Source organism: Pelodiscus sinensis, chromosome 5 (assembly GCF_052426305.1).
Source record: "Pelodiscus sinensis isolate ZL-2025 chromosome 5, ASM5242630v1, whole genome shotgun sequence".
Taxonomy (NCBI): domain Eukaryota; kingdom Metazoa; phylum Chordata; order Testudines; family Trionychidae; genus Pelodiscus; species Pelodiscus sinensis.
Genome location: NC_143056.1, coordinates 68,790,300 through 68,802,683, shown reverse-complemented (window position 1 = coordinate 68,802,683; position 12,384 = coordinate 68,790,300). Strand labels below are relative to the sequence as shown.

The 12,384-nt window shown below is 42.2% G+C and overlaps 1 protein-coding gene across 9 annotated transcripts in view; it reads left to right on the top strand.

The window, feature by feature from the left end:
- The window catches only part of PCNX1 (pecanex 1), a 159,898-nt gene that overhangs the window by 17,147 nt on the left and 130,367 nt on the right, over positions 1 to 12,384 (top strand). For all 9 annotated transcript variants that reach the window (XR_012903471.2, XM_075927290.2, XM_075927291.2 and 6 more), the window contains exons 4-6: positions 4,497 to 4,542; positions 6,204 to 6,293; positions 10,502 to 12,193. Coding sequence is in view for 8 of the 9 variants with exons in the window: in XM_075927290.2 (XP_075783405.1) it covers positions 4,497 to 4,542; positions 6,204 to 6,293; positions 10,502 to 12,193 (1,828 nt within the window). In the remaining variant the exon portion in view is untranslated. The remainder of the gene's footprint in view (positions 1 to 4,496; positions 4,543 to 6,203; positions 6,294 to 10,501; positions 12,194 to 12,384) is intronic.

Here is a 12,384-nt window from a genome sequence, read left to right as displayed (position 1 = left end):
CTGAGGGTACCATCTCTAATTGGAGAAAATATTTGGGGAACTCATGAATATGCATCAGATATGATTGACGCTTTCTTGTATGCCCTCCAGGACTGCTAAGAAAAGGTGGGAACTTGCGGTTTGGACTTAGACATCTGATGTCTATTGCGCAGGAAATTCGGAAGGATAGTTATCACCAAGTTAATAGATTTCTTGCAGATTCTGAGCAAAATTTTAAACCACTAAAATTTTAAACCACTAAATTCTTATGTAAAATAACAAGAAAAACATTAAATATTAACTAACTACCATACTTTCACTATAAGCAATCACACAGAAAACAAATTCGGCAGGCACCTTGCGTTACGAGCCTATTAAAACCTATATAAAAGACAAAATAAAGTAAAATAGCTATCAATTAGTAGGCTAAAATAGAACAGATATCATTTAGTAGACTGCATGGTTCTCAAGCTGAAGCCATGAGAACATAAGAATGGCCATACTGGGTCAGACCAAAGGTCCATCTAGCCCAGTATCCTGTCTACCAACAGTGGCCAGCACCAGGTGCCCCAGAGAGGGTGGACCGAAGACAATGATCAAGCAATTTGTCTCCTGCCATCCCTCTCCAGCCTCTGACAGATAGAGGCCAAGTGCTGTTCCATTTATTCATCTTGGTAAAATAAAATAGAGACCCACTCAATACAATATTGAGCTTCCATGGTTCGGCACCAGTCAGTGCCCGAGGGTGCCAGATTAGAGCGGTTCAACCTGTATTTAACTAATTCACCACCACGTAACCAACTTCCTTAGCTGGGGATGAAAGCCACATTGATGGGTAGAGTTTGGGCTTTCTAGAACATAAGAACGGCCGTACTGGGTCAGACCAAAGGTCCATCTAGGCCAGTAGCCTGTCTGCTGACAGTGGCCTGCACCAGGTGCCCCAGAGAGGGTGGACCAAAGATAATGATCAAGCGATTTGTCTCCTGCCATCCTTCTCCAGCCTCTGACAAACAGAGGCCAGGGACACCATTTCTATCCCCTGGCTAATAGCCTTGTATGGATCTAACCTCTATGAAATTATCTAGCTTTTCTTTAAACTCTGTTATAGTCCTAGCCTTCACAGCCTCCTCTGGCAAGGAGTTCCACAGGTTGACTACACGCTGTGTGAAGAACTTTCTTTTATTAGTTTTAAACCTGCTACCCATTAACTTCATTTGGTGTCCTCTAGTTCTTCTATTTAGGGAACTAATAAATAACTTTTCTTTTGGCCCTTTCCACACCACTCATGATTTTATAGACCTCTATCATATCCCCCCTCAGTCTCCTCTTTTCTAAACTGAAAAGTCCCAGTCTTTTTAGCCTCTCCTCATATGGGACCCATTCCAAACCCCTAATCATTTTAGTTGCCCTTTTCTGAACCCTTTCCAAGGCCAAAATATCTTTTTTGAGGTGAGGAGCCCACATCTGTACACAGTATTCAAGATGTGGGCGTACCATAGTTTTATACAGGGGCAGTAAGATATTCTGGGACCTATTTTCTATCCCTTTCCTAATAATTCCTAGCATCCTATTTGCATTTTTGACCGCCGCTGCACACTGTGTGGAAGTTTTCAGAGAACTGTCCACGATAACTCCAAGATCTCTTTCCTGATTTGTCGTAGCCAAATTAACCCCTATCATACTGTACGTATAGTTTGAGTTATTTCTCCCGATGTGCATTACTTTACACTTATCCACATTAAATTTCATTTGCCATTTTGTTGCCCAATCGCTCAGTTTGGTGAGATCTTCTTGGAATCCCTCACAGTCTGCTTGTCTTGACTATCCTAAACAGTTTTGTATCATCTAGAAACTTTACTACCTCACTGCTTACCCCTTTCTCCAGATCATTTATGAATAAGTTGAAAAGGATTGGTCCCAGGACTGACCCTTGGGGTACACCACTAGTTACCCCTCTCCAATCTGAAAATTTACCATTTATGCCTACCCTTTGTTTCCTGTCTTTTAACCAGTTCTCAATCCAAGAAAGGACCTTCCCTCTTATCCCATGGCCAGGTAATTTACACAAGAGCCTTTGGTGAGGGACCTTGTCAAAGGCTTTCTGAAAATCCAAGTGTACTATATCTACTGGATCCCCCTTGTCTGCATGTTTGTTAGCCCCTTCAAAGAACTCTAATAGATTAGTAAGACAGGACTTCCCTTTACAGAAGCCATGTTGACTTTTGTCCAACAATTTATGTTCTTCTACATGCTTCACAATTTTATTCTTTACTATTGTTTCTACTAATTTGCCCGGTACTGAAGTTAGACTTACCGGTCTGTAATTGCCAGGATCGCCTCTAGAGCCCTTTTTAAATATTGGTGTCACGTTGGCTACCTTCCAGTCATTAGGTACGGAAGCCGATTTAAAGGATAGGTTACAAACCACATATAATAGCTCAGCAATTTCCCATTTGAGTTCTTTTAGAACCCTTGGATGAATGCCATCTGGTCCCGGAGATTTGTTAACATTAAGTTTTTCTATTTGTTCCAAAACCTCCTCTAATGACACTTCAATCCAGGACAGTTCCTCAGATCCATCACCCACAAAGGATGGTGCAGATTCAGGAATCTCCCCAACGTCCTCAGCTGTGAAGACTGAAGCAAAGAAATCATTTAGTTTCTCCGCAATGGCTTTATCTTCCTTGATTGCTCCTTTTTATAGTTTGATCATCTAGTGGACCCACAGGTTTTTTAGCAGGCTTCCTGCTTCTAATGTACTTAAAAAAAACCATTTTGTTATTTCTTTTTGACCCAGGTAACACATTGTGAGCCGCATATGCAGCCCATAATAAGTAGATGAACACAGTGCACCATGTTAATACTTTTAAGATTGATTATTATTTGTATGCTGCAGAAGCTGATCGAGTAAATCTGTTATGTTTTGACTAGGAATGTCAACATGTAGTTAACTACTCAATCAATAAGCCTTGGCTTATTGGTTAATCTAGTTGATTACCCACACCCTCCCCGCCCTTGGTGCCTCTGTTTCAGAGGGGGAGGGGGTTGGGAACCAGTGCCTGTGAGGAGCTGGCTTTAAGCAGTCTCCCCACAAGCATTGGATCCACCTGCCTGCCCTCCACCCCAGTCCTGCTTCTGATAGAGTTGCAGCAGCACAAAAGGTGAGGGGGCCAGGCTGAAGTTGGTATGTGCACGGGGAGCCTGCTTGAAAATCAGTTTCCCACGTGCTGGCTCCAGGGACCAACCTGCTCCTCCCTTTGTTTCCTCTTACAAAGGCAGTGAGAGGGAGAATGGGAGGAAGCTGGGGGGGCTTAAAAGCAGTTTCACTCTAGGCGCTGCATGCTCCTTGCAAAGCAGGGGCAGGAGGCGAGACACTTTGCATTCCTAAGCCCCCCAGGCCAATCAGGGTCTGTGGGTGGGGGGGCACAGGAAGTGTCCTGGCCCCATGCCTTTGTGAAATGGCCCCCCTTCTAAAACTGTTGCTCACCCCTGGTGTAGTCATAACCACAAGCGGTGTCCAAAGCTGTCTTTTGTAATTGACAGTATCAACTCAAAATATTGCATAGCTGGATCCTCATCACCAGTATGTCTCTGTTTACTATTTTAAACAGGTTAAAGGAAACCGAGACACATTTCAATATCCAGTTTTTTTCTTGGACCGTTATAGACTTCATCTCTATAGGCATCTATAGTCTGATGCTCATCAGCAATATGTTCTTAATACACACTCTGTTTGGGTTTACTTCAGTATTCTAATTTAAAGGGAAGTTGTCAGGTTAAAATCTGCCTATTTAAATGATTGAAGTCTCTTCTTCCAGTGAGTATAAACACACACAGACACAACAATAGGGGTCACTTGGTGATAACTAAGGCCCAACTTGGATTGTGGATGACTTATAAAGTAATTTGTGGCAGAGTTATGGACAAGAAATAGAAAATAATGGAAAAGTAATAATGGACTTTTATTATTGTGGTAATTAGAAAAAGCCAGAGAAGATGTATTTGTTTAAGAGAAATTTGCTGGAGCAATACAAACATTTAAGTATGGTGCTTGTGGTGTTTTTTTTTTTTTTTTTTAAGGTACCAGACATTTTGCTTCAACTGTGTTAATCATTAATGCCTGGGGTCCAACTGGAGAAGCATTGTCATGCCTGGGGTTGACATAAGGAGCCTCAGCCTTTATCAGTTAAGATATATGGAGTTCTACTGAATCAATGGAGAAAAAAGTATATTGCAAACTTCAAAATGTATACAAAATTGTGGACGGTGCAAAGTAACTTAAAATCATGATGGAACCCTAATATTGTGAAATCCACAGTATCACAAATTAGCGCCTAAGTGATAACTCTTTAAAAGATTTAATACATTAGATGGCTTACCATTCATAGACAGTTGCGAAGACAGAAAGGACTGTTAGATGCACATCATAGCACTATGAAGTTGCAGTTGCTGTATAACTCAATAAAGGCTTTCTCTCCCCCCCCCCCCTCCTTTTTCTTTATATGCCCTTTTTCCAGATTGGATCAGGGTTATCTCGTCTTGGAACAGCAGCAACCATTAAAGGTAAGATATTGCCTATCTTGGATCTTGCCTTGAAGCATTTTAAATAAGTGTGATGTTTCCAAATTGTATCCACCATCCTTCTTTCAGCTTGCCATTGTTATGGGGTAAGTGAATACACTACTTGCTGACTGGACAGATTTGTAATTCTTGGGGTATTGTAATTACAATGGAGATAAACTTTTAAAAAGCTAACTGGGAAAGGAAAGTGAAGAAATCTATGTTCTTTCTTCCTGAAAAGGTACCTATTCTTGCACATGTTCAAAAAAGGTGCTTGATTGTTTTTTCTCCTCCCCCTCCCCTCCACTCCGTTTCCCTACAGCCATTGGTCCACTTGCTGCAACACTTTAGCATCCAGTAATATTAAGTTAAGCATCCAACAAATAAGGAGAAAATAAGTATTATTCAGAATAGGTATTTTAAAATACCTTTTAGTGGAAAAGATTATTTTTAACAAGCAGAAAGGAAGGTGACCTCTTTGCAACTTTTTAATTTTAAATAAGGAAATAACTGGTTTTCTTCTTTGCCTTGCTAGTTGATCAAGGAACATTTTTGTCCTCTTCGTGGTTCTTTTTACCTTTCTGCAGTGTTTAGCTGCTGCTGTAGGTGTATTTGTGGAAACTTCTGATAGGGAAGCTATGCACTGGTGTAAACTGTCTTGTACCAGTGTAATTAAACATGATTTAAAATTATGGAAGCTGTAGTAGTCTGAATCTCAGTTAATACCAGTGTATCTTGTCTATGCTTTAGTCCAGTGAGACTAAGCTCTAATGCAGCAGTTCTCACACTATGGGATAGGACCCCAGAGTAGTTGTGAACCCATTTAAATGAGGTTCCATGGCCAATTTGGAATTGCTGGGGCCCAAGCCAAAGCTCCAACGGCTTCTGTCCTGAGCTTCAGGGTTCAGGTTTCAAGTCCCCTGCCCAGGTTTAAAGCCCTTGGATTTTGTGTACCCCCCCAGGCATTATGACTTTCACTCCTATTCCTCGGGCAGTGATTCTCAGGCTTCAGTCCCTCCTCCGGGGGTTGTGTAGTAATTTTTATTGTCAGAAGGGGGTCTTGGTGGAGTGAAGTTTGAGAACTCCTACCCTAATGTAAATAAGGCTCAAGGAAGTCATAGCATATTGTTTCTGCTAGTGGTCATTGATCAGAACGTTACTTAAAAAATAGGCAACATTTCTTATTACAGGTTTATTTAAAAACAAGGTAGGGAACTGTTATTAGCAAATAACTTAATCTGTGCAACATACAGTCAAGGTAGCGTGATGAACCTAACTTGCTGTATACAGTAACATGACAAACTCCTAATACGCTCCATCTTCTATTAGGGAAGTGATATGATTGATATTTCGTGAATTTGCACTGCAACCTTATTTTAAGAGATATTGTCAATTTAAAATAGAATATTTTTTTTAAGTAGTTTCAGGTACCTCACCTGCCTCTGGGCAAAACTGATCAAGTAGATACTTTTTTCCAATTCTTTTCTATTACAGTATTTGTGTATTAACTGCTAGGTAAAACACTTTCAAGCAAAGTGACTAAGCTGAGGTCTTCGAATTTTTGACTGTTATGTTTAGCATCTTATTTGTAAAGGAAAGATTTTTAAGGATGCGTACCCTTGAGTTAATATTTTGAGCACTAATATGCGTTTTATGATATACAGGAGATACTGACACTGCAAAGACTTCAGATGATATCAGTTTTAGTCTTGGTCGGAGTTCTAGCATTTGTAAAGAAGGGAATGAAGAACAAGGTGAGACATCTGGTTTACTGTGCTTTAACATGGCATTATGATCTATGATTGTCAAAAAACTTCAGGAGCTATTGCATTCTTCAAATGTCACTTCTAATAAATGTTAGTTTAGGACAATTCAGCCTCATAGTAATACAACCCTCCCCTCTCTCCACACACATTTCAGTTAAATATCATGTCTGTTACATGAAGTTCATGCTGTGTCACTATTGATACTGCTGGACAGAATGTGGAATAGCTCATTTATTTTTTAGATGGTACCAAAGAGATGGTATCTTGGAGTTGCTCCTTTTCTTGATGAATTATAGTAAGCCCTTTGAAGGATCCTTTGAAGTTCACAGTTTGGATGGGATGCTCAGTTTTCTGGCATTGTCCAAAGGGTGTTGGATATGTGTTGCATATTCTGCCCACTTGTCACTGAAAACTGTCTAAAAAGCACGACTCTCATGTAGTTAGTTGCAACTTAAGACTTACAAAAGGTTAGTAAGACTTACAAAAGGTTAGTAAGGGTTTTTGTGCTTGGGGGCATATTTACAGTGAACTGCTTGCAGGATCAGAAACTGCATGTTGTATCAGTATATGTGAGAACTCTTACTGTGATGCCTGAAAATGTGATCATGCATCCTTTTGTTGCATGTTTAAGTTATAATCTGTCATTATCAGTTTTATTTTTAAACTTATTTTCATGGTTTTATAACTCCATGAAACAATCTTGTTAGATGTGAAGCTTAATATAAACTTCCAGACTAGAGAATTTTTTCATGGTGACTTGTCTTAGTACAATTTATACTTAGCCATTACCTTTGTGCAAAACTCTGAAAAATGTCTATTTTATCCAGTAGCTAGGTTCCCTCTGCATTCAAAATTATGTTTGCCTCATTGACAAAAGTAGTTTCAGACTTTCTACTCTAGCTCAGCAGCACTAGCTGAGAGTCATCTGGATCCTTCTACAGGTTGGAATTCCCTGGTCTGGCACACTCGGGACCTGAGCAGTCTTGGATGAGAGATTTTACAAGACCAGGGGAAGGTAATTTCTGGCCTCCCCACTTTCCAGCCGGTCCCACCGGGCTTCCCAGCCCTGCAAGGCCGTTCTACTGCTGGCCTCTCCTCCAGGACTCTCTGGTCCTAGAACGTCCGTGGTCGGGACTAAAGAGTGCCGGTTTAGAGTAGGGATGTGAATGACTAGTTGACTGATAAGGAAATGCTTATTAGTCGGCAGGCTAGTTGACCAGTTGCTTCCCCGCCCCCTTGCTGCCTCGATTAGAAAGAAGCATGGGGCTAGGGGAGGAAAGGGTGCTTCAAAGCAGCAGCACTGCATGGAGCCTGGAGCCAGACCCCAGGCTTCACGCAGCGCTGCCTCTTTGAAACACCACGTGCAGCCTGGAGCCAGCTGGCAGGTCCCCAGGCTGCGTGCGGCATTTCAAAGAGTCAGCGCCGCGTAAAGCCCGGGATCAGCTTGGGACTCCCCCACTGAACCCGGGCTCTGTGCGGCACTGCCGCTTTGAAACGCTGTGGGGAGCATGGGCCAGTGGTGGACTGCCCTGCTGGCCCTATGCTTGCTGCAGCATTTTCCCCTTAGAAGTGTAGTAACAGCCCTAGGGCTGTTGCTACACTTCAAAGGTGGCGGTGTCCTATCGACTAATTGAATAGTCAATGCCAGTTGCATTGACTGTTTGATTAGTCAATTAATCGAAGTTTAACATACCTAGTTTAGAGAGGTTCAATTTGTGCTTCTTGTGCATAAGCAGAATTACTATTAAGTTCCAATGAGTTACACTTCTATGAACTAGGGATATTAATGTATAGTCGTTTAAACAATTAACCGATAAGCCTAGGCCTAGGCTAGCCTAGGCTTATCAGTTAATCCAAATGTCTACACATACTCCCTCCAGGTGAGTGGGAGGTGTGAGCTGACTGTTAAGTCGGTTCCCCATGAGCACCAGATCCCGCTGAGGCTCCTGTCTGTTCCCTTCCCCTAGTTCCACTGCCTCTTATAGAGAGGCGGCAAGGAGAGTGAAGGGGGCAGGTGGGAGCTGGTATGTGTGGGAAGTCAGCTTTTAAGGTGGCTCTCTGTGCATGCTGGCTACACGGAGTTGGCTGCCTCCCCCTCTTGCTGCCTCCCACAGAGGTAGTGGAGGGTGGAAGCACCGACTTGGCAGAGCAGTCTCTTCCCCTCCCACTGCTTCCTCTGTATCAGAGGCAGCAGCGCGGGGATGCGGGCAGGCGGACTGCTGGAGCAACCCCCATCCGACTCCCATCATGGACTGATTCCCTCCTGCCACCCTCTGCTGCTGCCTCTGATACAGAAGCAGCAGTGCAGGGTGGCAGGAGGCTCCCTAGGAGTGGGGCCAGGAATGCACTAGCTTCTGGCTCGACCCTCAGGGATCACTGAATAATTTTGTAAGTGCTAAGATTTTGTGCAGTTAGATATCATTTAATGTAATGATTGTGTAACATCCCTAGTATGAACCCACTATAAACAAGAGGTGGTAACTGTGTTGGCCTAATTTGGCTGCTTGGTCTCTTATGTCGGTAAAGTACAGAAGAAGGGAAAAAAGCTTCACTCTTGATGCTTTCTGGAAAGCAGGCAAAGGAAAACTCTTCCTGTAAATATAATAAAAATAGTTTTAATTTGAGTGCATGCCCTGCAATTGTTAAGGCAAACATGATACCTCATGATGATCTTTTTACAGCACTATTTTACAGAAGAGAGCTTCACTTCACTTTTGAATTAGTATTATTTATTTGTTTACCTACATATGGGATTCAACACTGCAATTTAGAAGAACTCTAATAACTTTGCCTTCAGGTGGATTGTGATGCAGCTGTTTGCTGTCAGTGCATACAGATTTGTTAAAATGAGCATTTTATAGTCTGTGGCTGGAAAGTAATGCATCCTATGGGTTTTTCTGAATGCCTTTTGGATCTACTAGAGCAGGGGTGGCCAACCCATTTAACAGAGAGCCAAAACAGTGGCAGAAAAAATGTGAAGAGCCACACCAGAATTGTCAAGCCAAAAAAAAAAAAAAGCCCCCCAGAACATAATTGCCAAGCAAAACCAAAAAAAAAAAAAAATCCTTTAATAAAGGAGGCTGCCCCTTTACGACGGCCACCATCTTGGGTGCCATTTTTAAAACCCTGCAGCTCTGACCTGGTAAGCACAGGGGAGCCAATGGGGAGTGGGGGCCATTGGAGTGGGGGGGCAGGAGCGGCTTCGTGAGGTGCACTTTTAGGGGGCAAGATGCACATGTGGCTTGTGAGCTTCAGGTTGGCCATGGCTGTACTAGAGTCACTCCAATCATTGGGTCTTACTGCAGTGACTGCTTTGGTCACCTTTTAAATTCATATAAGACTGAATGTGCCATATTTACTACGTTCTCCTTCCCTCCTAAGTTTGAGACAAAGTTCACTAAAGAATTGCAGTCACTGTTATGGCCTCCAATAATAAGGTGCAAGTTGGACATTGTTTAATAATTCTATTCTGTCCAAGTATTGAGGATGTGTGACTCTCCATACAAACTATGTAACCTGTGTTCTATCTTGACAGTCCTTCTTTCTCTCAGGCTACAGCTACTGTTTTATTTTTTGGAAGAAGATTTGCAAATAGCACTTGCATTTGCATATCTTCTTCCATTTTTTTTTTTTTTTGCAGAAGAGGTTTTTCCGATATTTGGCCCCATGTGGATGGGACCAAATGTCGGAAGAAACCCCTCTTGCGCAAGACCCCTTATTCTTCATAAATTGAGGTTTACAGGGCCTTGCAAAAGAGGGTTTTTTCCTGACGTTTGGCCCCATCTACACTGGGCCAAATATCGGAAAAACCTATTCCACAAAAATAATCGGAAGAAGTTATGCAAATTCAAGTGCAATTTGCATATTTTTTTTCAAACACTGAAGTTATGGCAACACTGCCTTTTTTTTTTTTTTTTTTTTTTGCAAGTATAGCCCATGTTTAACTCTCATGAGTGCTGCAACGATATTTGTATTTTTACTGGCAGGCTCTACTAAATTACTCCTCAGCAAGACTTCCAGAACCTGAAATGTTGCAGTCTAGTTAACTGGATGTGTAAAAACGTATTTATTATTGTTATAGCCACTGACTGACTTGTCACTGAGCTGTTTCTTTTGATGTTGAATAGTAACTTCTTAATAGAATAAAAATTGTGTGTCTTGTTGACCGTAATATTTTCAAATGTAAATTTACACAGATTTGGCAGCTGATCAGAAGCTTCTTCATCTGGTCTCCAATGACTCCTTTGTCTCCATCCAGCCTTCATTCTCCTCTGGACAGGATTTTCCAAGGGACAACAGCGATAAAGTGTGCCTCCCTAACAACCATCATGTGGATCAGTCTCTGTCTAGCGCATGTGACACTGAAGTGGCTTCTCTTGTACCTTTGCATTCCCACTCCTATAGAAAAGATCACAGACCACGAGGTGTGCCAAGGACATCCAGCTCTGCTGTTGCTTTTCCAGATGCTTCTCTAAATGACTTCCCCCTCTATCAACAAAGACGAGGACTAGATCCAGTCAGTGAGTTGGAAGCTTCCAAACCCCATTGTGAATCAAAAGAATCCTTAGCTGAGAACTCTTGTATTTCAGGAGTCTTTCAGTTAGATGACATCCTGAAAAGTAGCAGCCCCCAGCAGCTGGCCAAGAGCGGGAAAAGCAAATCTCTGAAAGCCGAGAAAAGCGTGGACAGTCTGAGAAGCCTGAGTGGTAGGAGTAGTGGTTCAACAGAAAGCTATTGCAGTGGAATTGATCGCGATACTAATAGTACATTCAGTAGCTACAAAAGTGAGCAGACGAGCTCAACTCATGTAGAAAATGTGTTGTCAGAGCATGAAGAGATTCCTAGAGAAGAGAGAGAGAACAGCAAGAAAAAGGACTGCTGTGTTGACTCGGAAGATGACAGTAGCTCTGCTACTGATAAAAGATCTAGCAGTGAAAGGACTGCTGTAGAAATGAGCACTAATAGTGGTGTTCAAGAGGCAAAGGATTCTAATACATCTGATGAGATACACAGTCAAAGGGGTCTTGGTGTGTCTGCTTCAGAAGAAGCCAATAAGAATCCACATGCCAATGAACTAACTACACAAGTAGACAGGCCACCTGGGAAGGCTGCTGATACAAGAGATAATCAGAGTGAGAAATTGACTGTCTTAGTTGATTCAAGAACTTGTAAAGAAATGGGTGGTAAACAAAAGGAAGGAGACGTCCGACCTAAATCCTCTAGCTTAATCCACCGGACAGCCTCTGTTCATAAATCGAGCAGGAGACGGACAGGAAAAAAGCGGGCTAGTAGTTTTGACTCAAGCCGACATAGGGAATATGTTTCCTTTCGAGGTGTATCTGCAACCAAACCCCAGAGTGCTGTGTTTTGTCATGATGAGGACTCCAGTGATCAGAGTGACTTGAGCAGGACCTCGAGCATGCAGTCAGCACACCAGTTCAGCAGTGATAGCTCTTCCAGCACCACTTCCCATTCATGCCAGTCCCCTGAGGGCAAATACAGTGCTCTAAAGACCAAATACATTAAAGAAAGAGGAGGTACAGACTCTAATGCCCGTAAATCCCACTTAGGCTCTGAAGGAATTAGCAAAAAACGCTCAACACGTCGAACTTCTAATACTAACAGTATGAAGAGTCGTGCCAGAGTATTAAGTCTGGACAGTGGTACTATAGCCTGTTTAAATAACCCAAATAGCTTAATGGCACCAAGTAACATAAAACAACTAACCACTTCAAAATCAGATTTGGAGGCCAAAGAGGGAGAGGTGCTAGATGAGCTATCTCTATTGGGAAGGGCTTCACATTTAGAGTCAGTCACTCGTTCTAGGAATAGTTTGCCAAGCCAAGCTATATTTCCTGAAGGGGAAGAGCAAGAATCAGCAAGTGGAGGTAAGTAATAAATTTAGTGGAGGTAAAATTACCACGTTACTAAATTTGCTATCCATGATTACTTGCTTTTTGACTTATTACATGAACTATGCTCCAGTTCTTCATCCTGTTCTGGTTTTAGTTTTACTAGAGACAAAAGCTTCTCCATGGAAGTTTTGTGTGTTAAAGGATGTAAAGCTTTTGGGACTGTG